The sequence below is a fragment of the Neomonachus schauinslandi genome, chromosome 2 (assembly GCF_002201575.2).
Source record: "Neomonachus schauinslandi chromosome 2, ASM220157v2, whole genome shotgun sequence".
NCBI classification, from domain to species: Eukaryota; Metazoa; Chordata; class Mammalia; order Carnivora; family Phocidae; genus Neomonachus; species Neomonachus schauinslandi.
The window spans coordinates 140,973,303-141,000,198 of record NC_058404.1 but is presented as its reverse complement, the minus strand read 5'-3'; the positions used below and the strand labels follow the sequence as shown (position 1 = coordinate 141,000,198).

Sequence of the window (26,896 nt, the reverse complement as noted above, 5' to 3'; positions counted from 1 at the left end):
GAAACAAATAATACATTATATGTTAAAAAAAAAGATAGTAGGAAGGGAAAAATGAAGGGGGGGAAATTGGAGGGGGAGACGAACCATGAGAGACGATGGACTCTGAAAAACAAACTGAGGGTTTTAGAGGGGAGGGGGTTAGCGCAGTGATGGGTATTAAGGAGGGCACATATTGCATGGAGCACTGGGCGTTATACGCAAACAATGAATCATGGAAAACTACATCAAAAACTAATGATGTGTAATGTATGGTGACTAACATAACATAATAAAATAAAATTAAAAAAAAAAAAAGGGCCAGAGAAGATAGATGTCTTGCGTGGGGTCCCCTAGATACTATCTACAGCGTGGTCCCTCATTCCTTCCTCTGTACCATATGGAGACTGGGGATAAGTGTCCCAGATCGGAGGTATCTTCAGAAATGCAGGCCAAAAGGTGATACCTTCCAGAATTAAAGCCATTAAGACCTGACATTAAATAGGTAGAATCATCTCTTTGCAGAAATAAACACATTCTAAGAGGAGATACTAGTTTTGAAAATGTATTGCCGACAAGTCAAGAATGTTTCATGGTCTTCAACTAGAAGATTTAGGGAGTTTTCCAAGAAATTAATAAGCTTTAATCCAGTAGATTTTACATACACAAAGGGATGCATCATCACAGAAGGGTTGTCTGACTGGAGGGGTTGGAGAAGACTTGATAGAGGTTCAAGTCTGTGGCCACCCTCTAGATTACTTTCATCTAAGGTTTGTGCATTTCTGTGGGTCTGAAGACAGAATCTTAACCCATCAGGATCCTTCTGGATATTTGTTTGTTATTGCAAGGGTCATAGCAGCAGGACTCATTGAACTGACCTTTGAAAATAACTGCTCTTAATTAAGAGGAGTATTTGATTCTGCGTAAATCCAAGGAGGCTAATTTCATTTAAGTTCTTTACTGCTGGCCTGCCTTCCAACGGAGCTGACCAAAGGTCAGCTTGTCATTTAGGGCACCTGGGTGGCTTTCCAGAACAGCTCATTGACTCCACACCCTTTCATTCCCTGTGCCCTAGTTCCCAGTCCTTCTCTGTGTCACGTTTGGGGTTCACATAGCAGAGTTACCTAAGCTCTTTACATCCTTGCCCTGGCCTCTGCTGAGCTCACCCACCTCATCTCTTGCTAGTCCTGGCCTTGCCCTTTATGTGATGGTAGTAGACCCCACACCCATGCCGCTTCCTGCCTCTCTCTGTGTTCCAACGTTTCCCTCTTCCTGGAACTGCTTGTTCTGCCTCCTTCTCTGCTCCCCAGCCCCCACATTTAACTGCTTTTAAGACTCAATCCAGGTATCACCATTTCCCAGAGCCTCTGCTCCCCAAGCTGGCTGAGGGCCCTGGTCTCTGGTTCCCATTCTAAGTCCCGTATATCTCTCTCATAGCCCTCATCACCTGGTATGTAAATTACCCACTCTGATAAGTTTTGTATTTATTTATTTATTTATTTATTTTAATTTTTAAATTTTTTTTTAAAGATTTTATTTATTTATTTGAGAAAGAATGAGATAGAGCATGAGAGGGAGGAGGGTCAGAGGGAGAAGCAGACTCCCCACCGAGCAGGGAGCCCGATGCGGGACTCGATCCTGGGCCTCCAGGATCATGACCTGAGCCGAAGGCAGTCGCTTAACCAACTGAGCCACCCAGGTGCCCTAAATGACAACTTTTATGTCATACATAAAATCAGTGGGGGAATATTAATAGGGCGGCTCCCCTCAGCTAAGACCAATTTCCAGCCAACACTTCTGGTAACTGGAGAAATAAATGCTTTCAACCTGAACGTTGAGGTCTGAGTGGCCTGCCAGGACTGGAGTGTGGCATAGTTTGGAGGACCCAGACTTCTTCCATCCTGTTGATTTATGTTACAAAGGCTTACCCCTACATATGCATTCCAAGGGAAATGGGCATAATGGGACATGTGTCTCTTTCTTCTGTTCACTTGGACATGACCCCTAAGTTACACACAGCATTCCATTGACTTGCCATTGCCTGAAACAGCCAGATGAACACACCTAGCTGCAAAAGAGGCTGGGACATTATTTCTTTTTTTCTCCCAGACTTATACCCCAAGGTATAATTGACAAATTTGTAGATATTTAAAGTGTACAGTGTGGTGATTTGATATACACATACATTGTGAAATGATTATCACAGTTAAGTTAATAAACACATCCATCATTTCACACAGTTACAAATTTTGTGTGTGTGCATACTGGGAATGCTAAAATCACCTCTCTTAGCAAATTTCAATATACATATATTGGAGTGTATACATATAGTTGTATAGTTGTGTATACATATACACTCACACTATAGCTACCATTCTGTGCATTAGATCCCCAGAATTTGAAAGCAAATCCTTATACAGTAAGCTGCACACAGTGCACTAACCTTCAGGGTACGGCTCGATGATGATTTTACATATATAATAATCTAAGATCTGACTCATCTTATAACTGAAATTTAGTTTTTGGGTTTTTTGTTTTTTTGTTTTTTTTTTTTTTACCAGCATCTCCCCTTAGGACATTTCTTTCTTTTGTTTGTCTCTATAAGGTTTGAATGAAAGAAACCAAAATCATGAAAGTGGTTATTTGGGGTCTTTTATTCATGTCATATTTCCCAAGCTTTCCAGACTAAGTGTGTAGAGCTGTTATAATCAGGATAAATATTACTAAAGTGTATAGCAGATGTAGTTGATTGCTGGAAGAATATGAACTTTTAAAGGGTGAAACTTTAACTGGTTTCTGTATCAAATGTGGAAACCACAGAAAGGAAGAAGGCAGTAGACAGTCACCCAGGATGGTTTTAAATAATTATTTATTTAATTCATTAACTCAGCAAACACTGAGCATTCTTCTTGACCAGGGGAAAATTTCCTTCTATTGCTTTTGTTCAATTTTCATTAATTGTGACCTCCTTAGACTGAAAGTTAATCAGCCATGGGGCACCTGGGTGGCTCAGTGGGTTAAGTGTCTGCCTTCGGCTCAGGTCATGATCCCAGGGTCCTGGGATCAAGCCCCGCATAGGGCTCCCTGCTCCGAGGGAAGCCTGCTTCTCCCTCTTCCTCTGCCTGCCACTCTGCCTGCTTGTGTTCTCTCTCTCTCTCTGTCAAATAAATAAATAAAATTAAAAAAAAAAGTTAATCGGCCACAAAGTGGGTGCTTTTCCAAGTTAGAAACACTCATGTGTATTCTTGGGAATCACATGTGCATGGACAATTTTAACAGGTGTTGGATTCATTATTTATGGTTGCCACTGGATTTAGAAAAAAGCTGGAGTGTGAGACAATAAGGTCTCTGCATCCTTAGGAAAGTAGTCGGCTCTGGGGATTTGGTGGGGGAGCTGACTTCACTGACATGGCTCCCCTGGTGTATTTGGTTGCTACAGCTGAAAAAGGCAAAGGCTAGAAGTCTCCTTTCTTATTTCTTGCTCCCTTTCCCAGCCTGCGCACTTGTGTTCTGTGACTCATTTGGGCAAAGACACCGTAACAGTCTATCAGCAATAAATTTTCCTGCTTAATTTTATAGTATCTTGATGGGCTAGGAATACTCTAAATTCTGTGTCTGTCTTGAAGTCATCCACAACCTATCATAAATTGTTCTGTCACATGAACATTTTAAAAAGAAATTTTATTACAGAAATTTTCAAGTAAACACGAAATTAGAATAATATAATGAACCCTATGCAGTCTTTATTTAGTTTCAAGAATTATTTATTTTGGCAATCTTGTTTCATCTGCCTTTCCCATTTTTTATTTTTTGCTGGAGAATTTGAAAGCAAATCCTTTATTGTGTCTGAACATCCCACAGGCGTCTTGATAAAAGCAGCCCCCTTCATGGATCCTTCTCAGGCTTCCTTGGGGGCCGCATGTGAAGAGTGCTTTTGATTTTACAGCAGAAATTTTCCTCAAGCCAATAAGTTGCTTGTGCCAAGACCAATTAATTTACTCATTCATAACCAAGAGAAATAGTATGTGCTGTTGTGCAAGTGAGTTGTGGAGCCCTTACCTGGCTTTTGCTTGTGATTTATTTTAATTTGTTTGTCCTCACACAGCATCACTGGCCAGTCATTTCTCAGCAGCCTCGAAGGAACTGAGGGGCCCTTGTCACAGAATTAGGGGACAAAGAGACAGCTTTCTTTGCACAAAGGCTGTCCTCTTAGACGTTATGATCCGGGAGTCTGTGTTCCTTGAAATCAATGATCCTGTCAGAGGTACCATCTTTCTCTAAAGCAGTTGGTCCACTAGCCAGTGTGTCAGCCTGCCTTTCTGATGCAGGAAGAACTGAAGTTTAGAACCCACCTGATGGCTATCTCAGCTATTCTGTTTAACTTCGCTGTGGTCTATAAAATGTTTTTTTGAAATAACAGTAAAATATGCATAACATAAAATTGACCATCTTAACCATTTTTAAGTGTACAGTTCAGTAGTGTTGAGTATATTTACATTGGCATCCAATCCACAAAAGTCTTTTCATCTTGGAAAACTGAAACTCTGTACTAAACAATTAACTCCCCATTCCCTACTACCCCCAAGCCCTGGCAGTGACCATTCTACTTTCTGTCTCTGTGAATTGGAACACTCTAGGTATCTCATATAAGTGAAATTACACAGTCTTGGTCTCTTGTGACTGGCCTGTTTCACTTAGCATAATGTCCTCAAGGTTCATTCATGTTGTAGCATGTGCCAGAATTGCCTTGCTTTTTAAGGCTGAATACTATTCCACTGTATGTATATACCACATTTTGTTTATCCATTCATCTGTTGATGGTTACTTGGGTTGCTTCCACATTTGGGCTCTTGTGAATAATGCTGCTATGAACATGGGTGTGTATAACATGTTGTTTAGGTGAAAAGTTCTTTTCTGGTTCTGGAATATGTCGCTTCCTTGTATTTTGGGTATCCGCCATTGGTTGAGTACTATCCTTCCCTGAGGTTATTGCAGGACCTAAAATGCCATATCATTATTTCTTTCAAATCCTGGGCACTTTTTCTTCTTGACCTGCTAAGCCATTTGCCATTGGTATGCCCACCAGTTGGTACAGTGCTTGAGACACAGTGTAGATATTTATTAAACAAGTGAATGAATGAATGAAGTAAAATTAAATCGAAGAGAAACAAGTTATTTTTCCCCATACAATGGTTGAGACCTCAGGGGCAACTGGGTGGCTGAGTCGGTTAAGCGTCTGCCTTCAGCTCAGGTCATGATCTCAGGATCCTGGGATCGAGCCCCACATTGGGCTCCCTGCTCTGGGGGAGTCTACTTCTCCCTCTCTCTCTGCTGCTCCCCCCTGCTCGTTCTCTCTCTCTCAAATAAATAAATAAAAGATCTAAAAAAAAAAATGTTTGGGACCCCAGGCTTGTCTAGATAATGTCCCAGAAGGCTTCTCTTTCAAACATCTGGCCCATGTTCCTATTTAAATTAACTCAGTATAGATTAATTTAGCTATTGTTCTATATTTTTAGTCAAAACACATATCCAATACCCCTTTTCCTGCCTTTCTTCCCACGATTTGAACACAGTAAAGGCTCAATATATATTTACCATAAATGAGTAAATCTGAGAGTGAATGTATGTATGAAGGAATTATTTAATTAATAAGCCAACTAAGAATATATATTCTTTGGTGAGTTGTGTATTTCTTGGAGACCTTCATTATGATAGGAGAGAGAAAGGGAAGGAAGGAGGAAGGGGAGGGACATAATTTATTCTCTCATTCCACAAATAACCACAGTTCTGGGTAGTGGCGGTTCAGCAGTAGACAAAGCAGGCATGGTTTAGGCTCTCAGGGCCTTATGTTCCAGGGAGTGAAATAGACAACAGAATGATTTCCAGTTGTTCTCATGCCGTGAAAGGAAACAGGCAGCCATGGTAGAGAAAAATAGGGGCCTACTGGGGAGGGCAGTCTAAGAGGACATGGATGAGGAGGTGACACCTTCAGAGTGAAAAGGAGCCTGGGCAGGAGAAGCGGGGGGCTGTGCCGAGGCCAGGAAATGCCTGGCCAGGGGAAAGCATTCTCAAGGAGTCAGTCTGACTACTGGGGAGAGGGGAGTAGAGAGGAGTGAAGCCAGAGCAGGGGCCTGGCAGGCCATGGTAAAGAACTTGGACTTTTGTTAAGAGCGTTGAAAATCCACTGACATGTTTGAGTGTGAGAAAGGTATGATCTAGTTTGTGTTTTAAGACATTTGGTCTGGTTGCTATGGGGAAAATTATTGAAGGGCGTGTCTGGAAGAGGAGTGCGCTATCAGGTCTACCTATGGGAGCCACAGCCCAGGTGAGAGGTGGCCTGGAGTGGAGGTGACACTGGAGCCAGGGAGATGGGGGCTGATTGAAGACTCAGTATCGAGATAAGAGATTGCCTTCTTCCCCTCCTGTGTTTCGTCTGCTTGTCCCTATGTTTATTTTGTTACCTATGAAGGCAGTTCCTCAAGGTTGGCGGAATCTGTTGCTATTATCACTGCCATTTTGATGAATAATTTCATTTGGTACTGTGTCAGATTCTAGGCATTAGTTCACTGGACAATAGCTTTTGCAAGTTTCTATCCCCTTTGACTTATGAACTTAAAAGATCTGTCTCTCTTACACATGCACATCAAAAATATAAATTATTATAAGTTAATATTTCACTGAATGAAATATGATAATTCCATCCATTGTGGTCATATCTCTTTGACTCCTAAGCTTTGTTTTGGAGAACACACACAGAGAGAAGGGAATAGTCTTAGAAGGATCTGTGTTTAAAATACAGTACACTATGCTTCCCTAAAACTCACTTTTTGTTCATAGAGTGTGGTGAGTTTTGAGTATATCTGGAAATATGTTACATTTGCTATGATTTGTTCAAGCTATTCTGGAGAAGAGTAGACTACAATTTTTCCTAGTACAGCTCAGTTCATTATCTGAATATTGCAACACTAAGTCAGGGGTGGACAGTTGTAGGAGTGACATCAGGGGATTATGTGGGGACTGAGAGTCAAATGCATATTGTTTGCCTTATGATAGTTGGTTGAAACTCAGGTTATGACTTAACTCTCAGATCTTGTCTAAGGGCAGATCTAAGAGAATTACTCTGTAGAATTTTTGGACCCACCATCCTTTTGACCCTGCTCTTAAAATTGTGGTTAGCCCCAAAATCAATCAAACCACTCTTCCTAGAGATCTTGAAATAAATGATGGTCCTGAACCCCTCCAAACCCAGAGCAACCCACTTGCCACCCTTATCCTGTGGTAAGGAGGGGGAAATCAATCAACTGTTGGGGATGAAGAAAAGGTACATGTAGGTTTCTTGCCTCCACAAATTCTGAACTCTGCCTACTCTTTGTGTGATTTTTCAAATATAAAATGTGAGATTTCTTAGGAAATGGTCATTAAAATGAATTCTTTATCCTTTCAAGTCACAAAATAGGATTGGTAAATTACAGAAGACATATTCCTTTCTGTCCTCACAGAGGAAACATTGTCTGTTTCAGGCTTCATTTTCGCTAATATGGGGTTTCAGCTCCAGCTATAATTCAGGAGGTGCTTGTCTGGTAATTGCATTCTTTTGCTGATTTTTCTCTTTCTCATCATGAAGGTGATTTTATTTTTTCATGCTATAAACCAAATGCTATTTAATGTTCTTGTTAGGGAAGAACAATTAACATATCCATGAATTGTGGTCCTATTTATACATCTGTTTCAGAGTGAATTACTTGTTTGCTTAAGAATGAAGTTCTACCTCATTTAAGACCACTTTTGTCTATTAGCAAATGAATTCTATTTGAATTTTCATGAGTGTGTTTTACTTCATACGAAAGAGACATTTAGAAAATCAGAACATTGAAAATTTTTTAAACCAAAAACGTATTATCTGCTTATAAATAGTGGAAGTTGAAACATAAATGATATATTTCCTAATTACTTTTTCTTCTAGACCTAGCAACAATTGATCCTGGGTGTGTATATGTGTATATATATATGTGTGTGTGTATGTATATATACACATATACACTACTTAAAGAAAATGTATTTTAAAAAAGCATTTAAAAGAGCCATCTGCCAGGTCAAATTGATTAAGCATCTAAATAACATGTTGGATTTAAAATAGATTTGTGTGAGATATCTGTTTCTTCCTTGAGGAACAATAATAAACTTTGTGCAGAAGGTTGAGCTTTCTCCAGAGTTTACTTGAGATGTCAAGATAAGTAATTGCCTTGCTGCTACAAATTTGGAACTTAACATTTCGTTGGGCCTATTTTTGCTGCCACTCCATAGACAATAAATTTCATGAACGGATCTTTCCATTGGCAGAAGTTAGCTCCTTTTGTTTTCTCTGCAGAAAATGAGTTGCTTTGCTTTGTGATAGGCAGGTATCCAAGCACTAATACTTTTCATTGCAGTTTAGAATCAGGTAATGACGGCCCATCTTTCTTCCTGACAGCTGGGATGACAATCTTGCTTGTCCCCTATCTTCTAGTACAGCTCAAGGACAGGAACAGTGGCTAGAATTTTATCAGTAGGCCCAAGAGTCAAGGGACAGGAGTGATGTGGTTGGAGTAGGCGATTAACTCAAGATTCCTTTCATGTTATCAACTCCAAATTGACCAGAAGGTGCTATTTTGCTGAGGAACCTTGAAGGCCATCCCTCACCCTCTGGAATGATACAAACACAATCTATTTTGTTGATCAATTCTTTTCCTCTCCCTCTCTCTCTCTCTTTTTTTCATGCAGTCAATCAGGTGTTGCTCAGCTTGAGCTTGCAGGACAAATCCAGTCTATGGATGCTGGCAAGCTAAAGATGAGTTTTATAGTTTTAAATCGTTGAAAAATCAGAAGAAAAATATCTCATGAAAATGATAGGTTAGTGCCTGTAAGTAAAATTTTACTTGAACACAACCTACTGATTCACTTACATATTGTATATGGCTATTTTCTGCTATACTGAAAAAGTTGAATTGAGCAGTTAGGATAGATACCGTATGGACCACAAAGTCTAAGTTGAGGCAAGTCTAGGCACTTCTCAAAAAATATGTTATTTGCTACGTATACAGCTATGATCCTGTCTTTAACTGTAGTGGTGATTTTCCTGTATTGTGGGCAAGGTATTTTTTCCCAGAACCAAATGGAGAAAATTTGTTAGCATATTTCTCATGTTCGGTATGGTCTAGTTGAATTAAGGGATGAGTCAAAGCAATAAGGCATCAGAGCCTGTTTGGACAGTAAATCATCTAATCCGGAGGTCATCTAATCAGGAGGTATGGGGTTAACGCATCCATTGGGTTTGCCTGCTTCCTCTTTATCCAGTCATTTATTTAGGAGCTCATCTCAACTTGTCAGGTAGGCAAACTTCCAGAAATTTCAAGAATACTAGTAGCATTTTTTCTTTTTCTTTTTTTTAAAGGAATTAGCACATGTTTATTATAAAAAATAATATGTGGCCAGCTATCTTTTTTTTAAGCTAAAAAATAAGTGGGAATATAGAATTTACTATAAAGATTAAAAATACCAGATTTTTTAATGGTCTCTGGTAGTGTTTTAAGATTTTTTTTTCCTTCTCTGCAACAAATCCTTGTATGTACACAAAGTTAATGTGATAGTAAACAACTTCTGGGCTGATTAATTGATATTTGAAGTAAAGTTACCTGTGAGGGTATTTTTGCATATGTATTAGAAACCTTAAAAATTTGCATATGTCTTGTCTTTACCTATGCAGATCAGCTAAGTAGCATGCTATTTAAAGACTTTGTAAGAGTTGTCCTACCTCATTTCATTCTTTGCTCTAGCCTGGCTTAGCATCCTGTCACCTTTAGTGTCTAGGGTGAGCCACCCAGTGTGCGTGGAGCACGTGCTTCCTGGACACGCGGATCTACAGAGAGTTGTGAGACCCCAGCCTCCTAGAAGAGGGTGGCAGACCCTGATTTGCAAATGAACGCTTTCCTCTTTCCCACATGTGACATTCAGCTTTAGGACAAGATCACAAAACCTCTTCAGTCCATATTAAATATCAATCACACGGCCCCAAATGGATAAAGGCGGAAATAGTGTCTTTTGGATGAAGCCCAGGAAACAAATTATACTGTATGTTCTGTCTTTAAAGGAATCATTCCCCCAAGGGGGCAGGAAATTTTAGGCTTGTCCACAGTGTGACCAGACAGAACTCTCCCAGGCTGTTTACAAGGGCTGTAATGAGCCTCCTGTAAGCTCTGGAAGAATATAGGAGAGCAGGGCAGCACTGTGGAGCCTTGCTGGGTTCAGTCTGAACTTTTCCTGGGCCTGAGGCACTGGTTGATTCTGCTCAGCTCTGGAAGAGTTATTGCAGTTTTCCAGCCAGAACTTCTGAAAACTCCAGTGGAATCTATTAGAACCCCTCTGTGGGATTCACCTAGGATTCTGGTACTGGTCAGCAAATTCTAATGGCTCAGTGATTCAGAGTTACTGCTGCACCCTCCCCATCGCCCCTGCTGCCACTCTATGGTCTCCTTATTTCCCGTGTGCATGTCATCTTATTGGTGAGACTGTGACTCCCCCACCCCCACCCCGAAAGTCATTGTCTCCTATTCTTTCCACAGCCCCTAAACACTAGTGGGACTTTGCATTCAGTTCGGTAACTTCTCTGTAAATGTTGACTGTGTGGCAGGACTGGAGAGGCTAGTTCTCGGGAGAATGTGTGCTTTTGCATGTGTATATAACTGTGTAATGTTAATGAGTCCCAGCCAGACCTTACCGGGGCAGTGATTTAATTCTCTTGCCATTAGTCAAACAAACAGTAGGTGGGACAGGTGTTAAGCTTAAATATCTCCGGTGCACCATTCGAACCATACGCACCACCTGTGGGTTTTTTGCAACCTGCCCTTTTGTTGTGGTGGGTCCCTTAATTCTCTTTTCAGTCCCTTTCATCTCTTCATTGTTCTCAAAGGCACAGTTCTGTAAACCACATAGAGGCCTTTCAACTTCTCTTGCATTTTGTTTGATTCAGCCAATTGACTAGTACTGTCAGCTAATTGGAGTGGAAATGTAAAATGAAAGCTGTATTATTCAGCTGCCAAGTCTCCTCACTTGGCAGGGAGTGGGTGATGCTGGTAATTGTACCAGAAGTGTAATTGCTCTGGGTTCTGCCTCTGGATTTAACAGTGAACCCTGGGAGGGTCTTCTCGGAGACACCCGATACCTGCTTCTCTTCAGTGGCTTCCTAGCAAACAGGGAGGCTTGAAGGAAATCAAATCTAATCAAGCATTCTTAGTGAGAGAATGCAACCACTGGTGTGTTTTGCTGACTGAGGGAGTGGATTGCTTGGCCTAAGTGCTTAGTCAATATGTCATTCCCATCAGAACTGGCAGTTAATTTCCTCTTGGTTTGGAATGGGGGTGAAGATGCTAACCTCATATGCCAGTCGTGGCTTGTGCCAGGATGTTACGGGGAACAGTAGCTGGTGCAGAACAGAAGCCCGTTTGTAAACTACTTATGAGTGAGGGAAGGTTTACATGTCTGGAAAGAGTTGAATAGCTTCATGGAAAAGTAAGGGAAATAAAATGTAGTTGATTAGTTCGTCATTAAAGTTAATCATCTCTGTGGTTTTGGCCCAACCAAGCTGGCTTTCTTTTTTCTTTTCTTTTCGGTTTTTTCCACTTTAATTCATGAATCGAGTGACAGTGGTGCACAATCCTTTAGGGTAGATTATGTGGGCTGTAGCGTGTGGGATCGAATGGCAAGGGGAACTTCTGCTCTTCCCCACGACTTAACCCTGAGCCCGTGGCATACAATAGTAATCTTCTCACTTAACCTGCCTGGACAGAGCTTCAGAATCCTTCCCAACACAGCATTTTAAGTGATTTTTTTGTTGGTTTTGGTTTTGTTTGTTTGTTTGTTTTTTGCAGAGCTGGCATATGTGAGAAAACCTGTTTAACATCTCTGACTTAGAACTTTAGAAGAATATTTCCACTATTAACCCGGGAAATGGAAATAGCCGCGGCTGTGTAATTATTGTACTCTCTTCTCAGTTGCCAAGATCGAGAGGGTTGATTTGAACAGTGTTGTCTGGTACAGTTCTGTTACCATATCGTCATTACTTTATTACGCCATGTGGCTTTATAGAAAGCGTCCTCAAACATTTCCAGGGGAGAAGCTGTCTTTGTTTCTTTAGAAGCTTAAGATCTTGAGTAAGATATTGAGAATAAGGTTGCTGAGGCAGGGCTGGCTACCCTTGTTGGTCCCAGATTCCCTCACTCGCAGAAATCCTTGCCGCTGGCAAGGAGGAGGCGTGGAGGTGGCAATAGCAGCCAAAGTCAGTTAGGTCAGTTGATCAGTTATGCACAAGCCTGTCAAGAGCTGTTCTCTCCAGAACTATTATTTTTTTAGTTGAAAGAGCATGGTTCTTGCAACCAAGTAGTCCTGGTTTCATATTCTGGATTTCCCAGTTAATATGTCACCAAACAATTTTTTTTAAGTTTTGGTTTCTTTTTTTTTTTTTGTAAATCAGAAGCAATAATTAAGTAATTAACAGGATTTTTGCAACGATTAAATGTTACATGTAAATACATACATGTATATGCACATTTCTATGTAATATATATATTATAGGTATATATATGCGTTTATATGCACCTGTGATATACAGATACAGGTATATGTAACACACACATATGTAATACATGTGTGTAATAGTTGCTTAGTAAAAAGTAGCTGTGATTATTGTGTGGACATATAACTTGTGTAATGACATTTTAAAATGGACATTATAAAATGGGGTTTGGAAAGTTGTGTGTTTGATTTTTTAAGCATTATCTTTATGGGATCTTATTTTGAAAAGTAAGCTTTCTAACTTGCTTGCCCATTAGGAGTGGTTGTATATTGATGAACTTTGTCATGAAAATGCACACATCAGAAAAAAAAAATCCAGCAGATGATGATCTGCTTTATAATTTCTGCACAGAGGTGTACGGTGATGATCTCTCTGAGAAACAGAGGTCATATAGAGATTTATCTGGAGTACAGGAAAGGTCCAAGGATGGAGAAATGGGAGCCTCTGCTCTACCCTATAAGTGTTGGGCACTGGGCTGAGGAATCAAAAATGTGTTATCTAATTTATCCTCCTAATATTCTTCCATAGAGATATTTTATTATCTTTAAAATTTTTATGTAAAAGCAAACCCAGGCTGTTAGGATAATTATTTTGTTTAAGGTTCTGTAACTATTTAGTCAGGGGGCTAGATTTCAATTCCCAGATGTATGACTCCAGAATTCATCTCCCGATTATGGACACTGTGACCTAACCTCTGAATTTGATGGAGGAAGAATCTGAGGTTCTGGCAAATGACTTGTCTAGTGTGCCCAGCTTGCTGAAGGCAGGTTCTAACTCCTAATCCAGTGCTCTTTTTCCGCACTTTGTTCTCTCTCCAATTCTTTTCCTTTGTTCCCTAATTGTTTTAAAAGTCTTACTTCTTCAACTGTATTTCAAGTTCAAGTGCATATGTACGGGATGGGGTTGTATTTTTCTGTATCTCTCACTTGCTTAGAAGAACAATAGATCCTCTATAAATTCTTGGTGACTTGAATTGTTGAAAGATTTAGTCTCTGAAATTCCATTTTGAATGAGGCAGTCAAGTATACATATATACAAGTTGGGGCTTTATTTTTGAAACTTTAATTGATACTTTATAATAATGGTTCTCAGTATTATTGGATCCACTACATTGTTTTTATCCAAACTGACAATCTTTATCTTTTAACATTTTCATTCAGTGTAATTACTGATATTTGAAGGTTTATATTTACTATCTTACTGTTTGTTTTCTGTTTGTTCTACTGTTCTATGTTTCTTTTTTTCTCTTTTCTTCTTTTGAATCAATCCAAAATTCATTTCCCCATCTTTTAGCTTGTTAGTTATACATGCTTTTACTATTTCTTTTAGTGATAATCCTAGAGATTACAACATGTAGTAATTATTTTATCTCTTCCCAACTAGGACTAGGACCTTGAAACACTTGATTTTTATTTAACCTTTTGCTGTCTTATGTGTTATTGTTATGCAGTTTATGTCTACATATATTTTAAATCCCACAAAATGTTATTAATTTTGTTTTGTACAATTATTTTTTAGATTTATCCACACATTTGCCCTTTCCATTACTGTCAATTCCTTCCTACATTACTGTGTTTCCATCTCCAATCATTTTCTTTTTGCCTGAAGAACTTCCTTTACTTTTTTTTTTTTAATGTTCAGGTCTGTGGGTGACAAATTCTTGTAAGTTTTATTAATTTAAAATATCTTCATTTCACTTTTATCTTTTGAAGGCTATTTTTGCTGGGTATAGAATTCTAACTTAGTGATTGTTTTCAATTATCACTTTAAAGATTTGTTTTCTGACTTCCATCATTTTTTTGTAGAGAGGTTGGCTATCAGATTTATTGTTTTTCTTTGAAGATAATTCTCCACCCCTCTATAGATTTGAAGATTTTTCTGTATGGAAACAACTTAAGTGACTGTCAGTAGATGAATAGATAAAGAAAATGTGGTGTACACACACACAGGAATATTATTCAACCTTTAAAAAGAAGGAAATCCTATCATTTGTGACAATATAGATCAACTTGGAGGGCATCATGCTAAGTGAAATAAACCAGACTGAGAAAGACAAACACAACATGGTATCACTTATGGGTGGAATCTAAAAAAAAAAAGTTAAACTCATATAAGCAGAGACTAGAAAGTGGTTTCTAGGGGCTGGGGGGTGGGGAGGAATAGAGAAAGGAAAAAGAGATTTTATTCTTTACTCTTAGTTTTCAATAGTCTTACTCCGATATGCTTAGGTATTATTTTCTTTATATTTATTCTGCTTGATAGTCTTATTACTTCTTGAATCTATGGCTTAAAGTGTTTCTTCTGTCTTGGAAAGTTCTTGGCTGTTATTTTTTCAAAAATTTATTTCTGCCAATTTTCTGTCATGTGTTCCTCAATTGCCCATATGTTAAAACTTACAACATGTTTCATGTGTCTCCCATGCTCTTTTCTGTTTTCTGTACTTTTTGTTTTTTGTCCTTCAGTTTGGATATTTTCTATTGAACTGTCTTCTTACTTACCAATATTCTTTTGAGCTATGTCCAGTATGCAGTTAAAAACAAAATTAATCTCATTTGTTTGTATTTTTCTGTTCTAGAATTTCAAATTAATTTTGGTTGGAGATACTGATAAAATATTCATAGTTATTTTTAAATTTCCATATATTTTTTTGTCCTCTGTTATTCTCATAAAGTTCTAAACAAAAAAATACAGTCTTTCTTTGAGTTACATGATAGTTAAATTTCTGGATAATTCAGTGTGTATTATTACCAGTCAATAAGTTCTTTGTGTTTATATGTAAAACAGAGTTAAGATAAATAATCAGATAATTATAAACAGATTTTTCACTAACATGGATGTTTGGTAGGACATTAGAATGTCATGTGGAAGTGGGACAGTTTTTCTTTGTGTCTTGCATGACATGAAATCTAGAATTTATGATCCCTGTCCATTAAATGCCAGTAGTACCCCAACCTTCAGTCTTCAGAACAAATTCTCAAATGCTTCTTAGGGTGGCATAGCCCCTGCTTAGGAGCCTGCTTTACATTAAATAGTGATGTTTCTTTGGCTGTAATGAAGTCTTTGACTCAGGGCCTTGGCCAGGCCTGAAAACAGACATTTTAGGATGTGGTTTTACCTGGTTGAATGTGAATGTCAGAACAGCTCTCAACCATTTACTGGATGGCCAGTTTAACTAGGCCAACTGCCAAGAGCCTGGAAAAAAAAAAGTTAGGGATTAAGGACATGCAGTAGAACTTCAAATGATATGTACAGTGTTGGCATGCTTGAACATGATAGCAGCAGGCAGGTGAGCCTGGAATTCCATCAGAAATAGAAGGGCCCTTTCAGAACAAAAGTCTTGACTGAGACTTAAGTCTAGAAGGCAGGATCTCAGTGCAAATTGAAAATGGCCAGTGCAGGTGCAAGACTTATTGGACAGCAGGGGGATGAAGTGCTGTTGTCTGTATATTCGGCTTTTCAGCAATTACATCACAAAATAGCTAGTGATTGTCTAAATTTGGGAATATCCATCCATCCCTCAGTCAAAAACATCGTAAGTGCCTGTTATGTTTTAATCACTATGGGAATGCGAGGGTACTTATATGTAAAGAAATAGTCTCTACTCTTGGGAAAGGAGGGTGGCAAATAAACTAATTATAAAAGAATGATAATGATCTATTGGGGAGGAAGACAAGAAAATAAATACTATAATGTGAGAAATAATGGTATAACAATAATTTAATTTCCTGTGCAAACATTTTGAATGTTTATTTGTTTTCTTCATTTGCCTTAGGAATATGAAGTGAAGTCTTTGAGAACAGAATTTTTAGAGGAAAAAATGTAATTACAAACTTAAGCTATACCGGGGTCTCCCTGGTATCTGACTTATTTAAAGTGGAAATATGAGTCAGACTTTTTATTCATTATAGAACTTCTTTTCTGTGGGTAACATCTCTAGAAATTTATGAGGGTTATTTTGTCATAGGGGTGCTCTTAAGCTTGTCCTTTCACTATAACAGGATTGTGTTAGAATGAATGGAAAGCTGGGTATAAAAAATAGAAGAGTTACAGAGCTAAGCCTGTGTTTCCATTGCCTCAGAATTTGGAATATGAAGCACATTCACTGGGCATTTAATTTTATTCTACATTTTGAAGAGATTCTTTTTTGTTTGTTTTTTTGTTTTTTATTTACTTTTCTAGGAGTATAGTTTCCACAGCACTCTCTAGTGGAATAGTTTGTAAACATTTAAGCTGCGGGAAAGTTAACTCTCCCTTATCTTGGAAACTGGAGATTCCAGGAGGGATTTTCTAAAGCTCTAAATGCAACAGCTACTCCCTCTGTCACAGAAAATACCATGATCAACTGGTTAAGGTTGTGGCAAGTGACCAAACTCATAACTAACATTTATTGAGTGCTTCCTATGTACCAGTCACTGTGCTAATAAGTATATTAATTTATTTCATCTTTATTATCACTCTGTTGAGTTCTATCTTATCCATAGTTTATATGTTAGGAAGTGGACACTCAAGAAAAGCTAAGAGATTTGTTCAAGATCCCACAGTTAGGGAGCAATTGAATTGGTATTTGAACCCAAGTTTACCCACTCCACCATACTGGTATTGCTACTTGAGTTAGTGTGATATATGACCTTGTGTTCATAGACCAGGGCTGTGGGTACAGAAGTAGGTTGGTTGGAAAAACAAAAGCTTCAGAATCAAATGGACACTGGTTCAAATATAGATACTATCACTTATAAGCTTTGGTAATATTACCTAACCTCTGTGAACCTTGGTTTCCTCATCTGTAAAGGAGAGGTGATGATATCTATCTCAGAATATTTTAGGAAGAAATATAAAAGATCTGAAAGTGCCAAAGAGTCTGGAATCCAGAAGGTGCCGTTTTTCTCCTTTTTCTTTTTTGTGAAAAATAGAACTCGGGGGGAGAAGTCTGATATTGTGGAAGTGGGGGAGCTTTGGGAACATGAGGCAGGGAAATACTGACTTAGTCAAGGAGGTAAAGAGGTCCTCCTTGAGGAAGTGGTATTTCAACTGAGACCTGGAGGACATGTGGAAATTAGATTAAAAAGGGTAAGCATGTATAGGGCGCCTGGTGGCTCAGTCGGTTAAGTGTCCAACTCTTGATTTTGGCTCAGGTCATGATCTCAGGGTTGTGAGACTGAGCCCAGTGTTGGGCTCCATGCTGGGCATGGAACCTGCTTAAAATTTTCTCTCTCCCTCTGCCCCTCCCCCCTCAAAAATGGAGGAGGTAGGAGTGTGCTTTGCAGGCATGGGGAACATTTTAGGCAGGTAAGTCACTTAACCTCACAGCCCTTTCCTCTGAAATTTGCAGTCCTACCCTCACGTGCCTCATCTTGGCTTATAAAGTGAGAGAGTGGAACGTGATTTGACCTGGTAAAACTGCTGTACAATAGAAGGCATTCATTGTTACAGATATCATATGACAATAGTGTGGCATGGAAGGAAAGGATGGGTTTGAATTCAGATCTTCTCATTACTAGATGTGCTCTAGACAATTCCTTCAGTCTTCCACACCTTATTCCTTCATTTATAAAATAAAGCTTTGTTCCCAAGATGCTGGAGGAGCGGTGGGCTGGCATGTATATGGGGGACCTGCGGAAGTACTGGCATGTGGCAGGAGCTTGGTCCCTTTCCTTCCCTGCCCCCACTGTGCTACCACACCATCCTAAGGAGACACATGTACAAGAACTAGATGTTAACTTGCCTTGCTTTCAGCGTCTCTTGTCAGCCAGCTGAACAAAGACATTTTCAGTTATATGTAGCAGCTATCTTTTCATCTGTGATTCATGCTGTTGTTTCTGTATCCAAGCTGATATTCTAATAGCTGGTGCCTTCGGGTTTATCATTTTAAGACAGCAGGACAGGGAGATCAGGTACAGGCTAGTCACTCCAGCATGCTGAAATGGGAAACTACTTAGGTCTCTGGTGTGGAAAACAAGAAATTCCATGAGGGGGCCTTATATGGAGCCAGCTTTTGAAATTGGTCTCAAACAGGAAGTGGTCTGCCATTTTCTCTCGTATTTGGCATTAGCTTGTATTTGCCCCTCCTGAAAGGAGAGAATTTAATGTAAATATAAGGACTCCTGTCTTTTCTTAACAATAAATATCCTCTGCTCTTTTTTATTTGGGGCCGGATGAGGAAGGAGCTTTATGTGAACTTTACAATGAGACTGAATGAAAAAGGTATTGTTTATCTAAGCTGTCTGAGGAAGGGCACGTGGGGAAAAGAATTGAACTCTAAAATAACCTTATGAAAGTTATTGATTTGTTTCTTTATGGTTCTTTGACAAACAAGAACATTATTTCCGTGCCTGAACTGGAGCTGGGTCAAAGAACCCTTTTTTATAGATTATCTTTTCTGAAGACCAGACTTGTCAGAAAAATAAACCTCCAGAAATGAAGATATGAGACCCAGTTGAATATTGTGGTCCTTTCTTGCTTTGAAGGACAAGTAGGGAACACAATTAATTTTTAAAAATCTTACTCGGTGCATGAAGGTTTAGGAATAACTCAAGAAGTTTAAATAAATGGCTCACTGCTACATATTTGGTAGGTAGTTTGATTTAACTCCACTTCCCCCATGCTAGTGTAACTCCAAAGCCCAGATTCTATTTACCTATGGTCAGCAGGAAAAGAGACACAGCATTTTTTTGTTGTTGTTGTTCTTGTACCTTATATATTTTTTTATTCTTTTATTTTATTATTATTTTTAAAATTTTATTATGTTATGTTAATCACCATACATTACATCATTAGTTTTTGATGTAGTGTTCCACGATTCATTGTTTGCGTATAACACCCAGTGCTCCATTCAGTACGTGCCTCAGTTTGTTTCTCAGAGTCTATAGTCTCTCATGGTTCGTCTCCCCCTCCGATTTGCCCCCTTTCATTTTTCCCTTCCTGCTATCTTCTTCTTTTTTTTTTTTTAACATATAATGTATTATTTGTTTCAGAGGTACAGGTGATTCAACAGTCTTACACAGTTCACAGCACTCACCATAGCACATACCCTTCCCAATGTCTATCACCCAGCCACCCCATCCTTCCCACCCCACCACTCCAGCAACCCTCAATTTGTTTCCTGAGATTAAGAATTCCTCATATCAGTGAGATCATATGATACATGTCTTTCTCTGATTGACTTATTTTGCTCAGCATAATACCCTCCAGTTCCATCCACGTCGTTGCAAATGGCAAGATTTCATTCCTTTTGATGGCTGCATAATATTGCATTGTATATATATATACCACATCTTCTTTATCCATTCATCTGTCGATGGACATCTTGGCTCTTTCCATTGTTTGGCTATCGTGGACATTGCGGCTATAAACATCGGGGTGCACGTACCCCTTCAGATCCCTACATTTGTATCTTTGGGGTCAATACCCAGTAGTGCAATTGCTGGGTTGTATGGTAGCTCTATTTTTTTTTTAAATGTTTTATTTATTTATTCATGAGAGTCAGAGAGAGAGAGAGAGAGAGAGAGAGAGGCAGTGGCAGAGGGAGAAGCAGGCTCCCCGCCTAGCAGGGAGCCCGATGTGGGACTCGATCCCGGGACTCCAGGATCATGACCTGAGCTGAAGGCAGTCGCTTAACCAACTGAGCCACCCAGGCGCCCGGTAGCTCTATTTTTAAAGGTCACATAAGTTTCACCTAGTATGTGCAAATTCTAGACATTAGGGACACAGCATGAACAAAACAAAATTCCTGCTCTTATAGGGCTATGTTTTTTGTTTTTTTTTTTTTGAAGATTTTATTTATTTATTTGATAGACACAGTGAGAGAGGGAACACAAGCTGGGGGGGTGGGGTGGGAGAGGGAGAAGCAGACTTCCAGCTGAGCAGGGAGCCTGATGCGGGGCTTGATCCCAGGACCCCAGGATCATGACCTGAGCCAAAGGCAGACGCTTAACGACTGAGCCACGCAGGTGCCCCTAGGGCTATGTTCTAATGGGAAAGAGAAAGACCATTCATAAACAACGGTATAATATAATGTTAAGTGGTGACTCCTAGGAAGAAAACCATGTAAAGGAATAGATAGATGCAAAATACTGTCTGAAGAGGTGGTGTTTGAACAGCCACTTGAATGAAATGAAAGAATAAGCCATGGTGATGTTTGGGGGAAGAGCACCCCAAACAGAGAGAATGGCACATTTTAAGGCCCTGAGCTGGGAACACACTTGGTAGTTCCAGGAACACAAAGAAAACCAGTATAGCTAGGGCCAGGTAAAAAAGGTTTGTGAGAAAGGGTAGAAAATGAAGTTAGAGATAGAAATAAGTTGCCACTTGGACTTTTTAAGCAGTAGAGAAGCATGACCAGATGCCATCAAGCTATGACAATCCTATCCTGAAGCCCATCTGCATTCTGGACCCCCACTTCGGAGCCTGGCTTGCTCTAAATTACAAGTCATGTTCCCCAGATGGTGCTTAGAGAGACTTCTAGCACCCTCTTCTTGAAGGTGCTTCCAACAGCTCTCATTTGTCAGCCCCAAACTGATCCCCAAACTGATCTGTGATCACACAGTCTTCAGCTGGGTCCTCCCATTTGGCTCAAGGAAGCTTGGGGTCAACCAAAGCTTAACATAAGGACAGAAGAATCAGTAATTCTTGATGCCAAGAAGATCCATCAGAATTAGGAAAACAAACTCAAAAAAGGAGAGTGTTGTGCTGTCTTCCAGGATACAAGTGCACAGGGACCTGATGCCCAAGCTGCCCACAGCTGTTGCCATACCCAGGGAAGCCAGGGGTCCTAGCCTGCATCTCCCTACCTGGGAGGTTCTCATCAGCTCCGTATCTCAGCACTGAGTCACCTAAAGATGGCTTTGAGAAGCTGAGATTTTTGTGAAAACACTTCACTTAAAGAAATATGTTTCATTGAGCAAATGAATAAATACACATGCCGATTATACTGGTCCGGCTTTTCTAGAAAATTTTAATATGCTATAAGAAATTATGAAGTTACATTTTTGTTATTGAAAAAAATAGAAACTGTGGATAAGGATAAAGGAAAAAACAAAAAAATTACCTACAATCCATACCCAGGAATGACCATCTTTCACTTACTGGTTTATGTAATTCAATACTTTGTTTCCATGTATATAAATATGTTTTTATTATGAAAATGGCATTATATTCTACATATTATTTTGTAACTTGGAAGCACAGTTTTGGGTGAGCTTTATTTCTTTTTTCTCATTTTTGTTGTAAGAAACCAAGAGAATTTAAAATGAGAGGAATCAATAATTGAAGTAGGGTTATTATACCATTCAAATTGAAGAAAATTTATGTTGACAGTTGATACTGCTCTTATAGAATACTGTAAATAATTTCCCCCCAGAAATTTGAGTGAGGGATATAATCATTGTTTATTTTTAACACTAATCAAATGTTCAATAAATACTTAACCAAGTGAAATAAGGTTTTTTTCCTTGAATTACTTGGCTATTACTTTAAGATATTTGGAGATGGAGGCACTATATTACCTGCAAGAACATTTGATTCACATATTATCAAAAATATTAAAAGCTGTATTAACAGATCATATTTTGATTGCTTTTTAGGTTTGTCATAATCTAATCCTTTAATCTATATTCTAGGGAAAAACTATTTTAAGACTTTCTTTTGCAAAGTGTATTAGATTGGAAGAGAGGATTGTAAAGCAACAGAATTGCAATAGTAACATGGAAGATCTGTAAAACTTACTTTACAATGTTATTTCTTTGGACTTTATGGCTTTATCCAAAGTTTTAGCTATTGAGGAACTCTAGTAGCCCCACCTTCATAAAGCAATTTTATGGAACCATAGAAATTGATTCGTAAAGTTTTAGACCTGAAAAATATATGGCCATCTATCCAGGCCTTGGTAAAGGGCTCATTTTATTTAAAATTAGCCATAAATTACTTACTCTATAAGGACATCAATATAAGGAAGTTTTTGACAAGTCCAATGGCCAGTTAAAGAATTTTTTTCAAACACAGTTTGATTCCAGTGAAGTAATAACCTTCAACATTATGGAGATTTTGTAGTGCTGTCACTTAGACATTGTTTTTATCAAGATCTTGCATCCTAACTGGGATATCTCATTTTGCCTGGATGGATATTTTCTTTTCTTTTTCTTTTATTATGTTAATCACCATACATTACATCATTAGTTTTTGATGTAGAGTTCTATGATTCATTGTTTGCGTATAACACCCTGTGCTCCATTCAGTACATGCCCTCTTTAATACCCATCACCAGGCTAACCCATCCCCCCACCCCCCTACCCTCTAGAACTCTCAGTTTGTTTCTCAGAGTCCATAGTCTCTCATGGTTCGTCTCCCCCTCCGAATTGCTTCCCCCTTCATTTTTCCCTTCCTACTATCTTCTTCTGTTTTTTGTTTTTTTTTTTTTTTTAACATATAATGTGTTATTTGTTTCAGAGGTACAGGTCTGTGATTCAACAGTTTTACACAATTCACAGCCCTCACCATAGTACATACCCTCCCCAGTATCTATCACCCAGCCACCCCATCCCTCCCACCCCCACCACTCCAGCACCCTCAGTTTGTTTCTCCTGAGATTAAGAATTCCTCATTGGATGGATATTTTCTTGAGGGTTAGCAACCTCTCGGGGTTGTTCATTAATTCAGCCAACACTCAGGAACCATGCTCGATGAAGGGGATACATAGAGAGGAATAAAACGAGACCTCCTTCTTTAAAGAGTCATGGTCTGGTGGAAGACAAATATGTAAACAAATTCAGGAGGGCCTCTTGGGCCCAGATAAACCTAACTTTGAATTAACATAAAGAAAAATAATGCTGCTATGAGTGAAAGTAAAATATGATTCCATGTTTTTAGAAGATCCTGTTTAGAGTTCAGTAAGCCAAGTCCAGTGATTGAGAGCTCCTAACAAATATCATGGACTGTTTTGGAGTCTGGGGTCACTAAGACAAAAATTGGTATGTGGAGAAGTTGACCCCTGGTGTAAGAATGCCACCCCTGGAGAGAGTGAAGGTGACTGTGCTGAGAGCCATAGTGAGTGTGTGAAGCTGGTATGGCCATCCTGTGTCCAAGTGAAAGGGAGACATGGTGGCCTGGTTATGTCAGCTCAGTGAGACAGAGCTTCCAATTACTCAGGTGTGTTGACAATGCAATCTGTGGATTCATTCTTCCCTGCTGCAATGTCGTAAATCCTTTCAGTGCTAGGGTCCTAATGAACTAGTAATTCCACTCTGTTTTACGTGTATAGGCTGGAGTGGGAAGATGAGGAAGTCAGGTACTTATGGAACTCTTTTCATTCTGAGAAAAGGAAATGTTTAGGAGATGCTTGCTAAATGACTGTGACATCTTAGAAAGCATTTGGATTAAAAATAAATTACGCTTAATTAGCTCTTAGTAAGTTCCAGGCACCATTCAGATCTCTTTAAACACATCATCTCATTTGATCCTTTCAACAAGCCTATGAGTTAAGTACTTTATCATATCCCTACTTTACAGGTGAGAAACCCAGGGCACAGGTACCTTAACTTGATAATGGACTCACCATTCTGAATGGTGACACCAGGATTCAAGCCCAGGCCGCCTGGCTCCAGAGCCTGACTATTCAGGTCTCTTAGAGGCTTTGTGAACTTGAGCAGATTGCTCAACCGCCCGCATCTTGTTTCCTCATCTGTACAATGGGAATAGTCATAATTAGTGCAGCTCTGTAGAGTTGTGCATGTAAGTGCCTTGCAGAGAATTGATGTGCAGTTACTTCCCTCTCTGCTGGGCCCAGCCCTCTAGAAGGATGGCAGAGTTCAGGAAAGCCAACTAGGCCACTCTCCTCTAGTACCACAAATGCCTCCCCTATCAGTGCTTCCTGCTCCAAGAGTCACGCATAGGTTAGCCGAAGATAATAATAAATGGTAGCTGCTAGCTTCATGAAGTTGTCATTTTTATTTAATCTGTATCCTGAAACTGATATTGTGTTCTTGAAATCAGCGGGGGAACATATATTACCCTGTACTTGGGAATGAAATTTGTTTTTCTTCACCTACTTGTCATTGCTCTTTCGCTTAAGAGGAGACTGTAGATGGCACACACACTATTGCCAATTTCAGAGGAATGTGCTATAACAATAAAAGAAAGAAAGAAGGAAGTTCAGAGGTATTCCTAGTACTCATTTGCTTTGACTCAGAGTTTTTGTGAATTAGCCACTGGGAATGTAATCTCACCTTAGATATATTTTGTGTTTCTCAAGCGACTTTGGGTTTGAAGCACCTTCCCTAAGAGGTTATACATTTAACATTTCTCGGTCTGAAAGGATGTCTCCATTTGTGCTTGGGAATGTTGTGCACATCCATGTTAGTCTGTACTAGTGTTGGTATGTCAGACATGGTCCTCCAGAGAAACAGAACCGAAAGGAGACATATGGGTATCTTTATATATATGCGTGTGTGTGTGTGTGTGTGTGTGTGTGTGTGTGTGTGTGTATAAAGAGATTTATTTTAAGGGATTGGCTCATGCAGTTGTGGGGACTGGCAAGTCCAAAATCTGTAAGGCAGGCCAGCAGGCTGGAAATTTAGGCAAAAGTTAAAGTTGCACTTGCAAGTCTGAAATTTTGAAATTTGTAGGGCAGGCTGGTAGCCTGGGAATTCAGGCAGAATGTAATAGTCTTGAGGCTGAATTCCTTTCTCTCCAAGAAACCTCAATTTTTGCTTTAAAGACCTTCAACTGATTGGATGAGGCTCATCATGTCATCCAGTGTAATCTCCTTTACTTTAATCAACTGATTGTAAATGTTAATTACATCTACAGACTATCTTCACAGCAATGTATAGGCCGGTGTTTGACCAAACAGCCAGGACCCATAGCCTAGACAAGTTGACAACATTAACTGTCACACTTGGTTTCTGCTTTTTTGTGGGGAAATTCCAGTTCATCCCAGTTCAAGTCAAAGGCCCTCATGTTCATGCTCCATAATAATGTGTGAGAGTCTGAAGGATAGTGCTCATATGCACGCTTCGTTTGTACCCCAATATGTTTAGCATACAGCTGGACAGATCACAGCCACTCAATAAGTTGGTTGATCCACCTTAAAAATATTGAAATTCTTACTCAAGTCCTTGTTTCTTTTTTTTTTTTTTTTAAAGATTTTATTTATTTATTTGAGACAGAGAGAATGAGAGACAGAGAGCATGAGAGGGAGGAGGGCCAGAGGGAGAAGCAGACTCCCTGCCGAGCAGGGAGCCCGATGCGGGACTCGATCCAGGGACTCCAGGATCATGACCTGAGCCGAAGGCAGTCGCTTAACCAACTGAGCCACCCAGGCGCCCCTCAAGTCCTTGTTTCTATGAGCATTACAGTAGGCAGTATGCAAGAGCTATAAAGGGAAGTCTAAGGTGCTGATATTAACTAGTGGTAAATGCTGCTTTTAGGATGCTGGTTACTGCTAGTGCAAGTGTCATTTTCCTTTAAACATGCTCCAATGGTTTCTGTTACTTAACAGCAAAGAGAAACTTCAAGTCAGGGAGCAGCTTGTCCTCCTGAGGTTTCAGGCCAATCAATGGTTTTTACTCTGGGTATTGGCAGCTCTCTGCTGTGGTGCCCGTGTTTTTGGCTACGTGGGCTGACTGTGGTGAAATGGATTATACAGCTTTTATTGCCTCTCGGGGTTTAATCAGTGCCCAGCAAGCACTGTGTGTACCTGTGACTTTCCTTTGCCTTTTAATTGTTCAGACTGTGGGGCTGTCGATGGTGCTGCTTCTCTGGGCTCCTACCTTGACTGATCAGTTTTTAACTCAGAGCTTATGCTTCCTTGCAGGATGCCTCAACTTGGAAGCCTGATTCATGCCAGAACTGCCGTTGCCATGGCAACATCGTTATCTGCAAACCTGCTGTTTGCAGAAATCCTCAGTGTGCCTTTGAGAAGGTATAGCATCCTAATTATATCCTAAATGTACTGGTAAAGTCAGAGCAGGTTAGGGTTTTTGCATCTTTTTAGTCATCTGGTTCTGACATTTATCCCAGTCTCTAATTGGAAGCCTTATGAAATGCAGGAGAGAATTTTAACATATAACATTTAAGAATATCTTAATTTCTGTTTATTGAGAATTTACTCTGGACCGGGTGCTCAGTTAAAGGTTTACAAATGTTACCCCACTTAATATTATGGGGGGTAGGTATCTTGCTCCCCACTTTACAGATGAGGAAATGAAGCCTGGAGATTTCAAGCAATTTACCCACGATTATGCAGTTAATAACTACTGCCCAGAGGTTTCCCCGGGGCTGACAGATGCTAAAGCGACTGATACGCACCACGACATTTACAAG

At 39.5% G+C, this 26,896-nt stretch overlaps 1 protein-coding gene across 1 annotated transcript in view; it reads left to right on the top strand.

Moving 5' to 3' along the window:
- Positions 1–26,896, top strand: part of FRAS1 (Fraser extracellular matrix complex subunit 1) — a 408,429-nt gene that overhangs the window by 126,464 nt on the left and 255,069 nt on the right. The window contains exon 3 of the mRNA XM_044912923.1: positions 26,388–26,495. Within this exon, the coding sequence (XP_044768858.1) occupies positions 26,388–26,495 (108 nt within the window). The remainder of the gene's footprint in view (positions 1–26,387; positions 26,496–26,896) is intronic.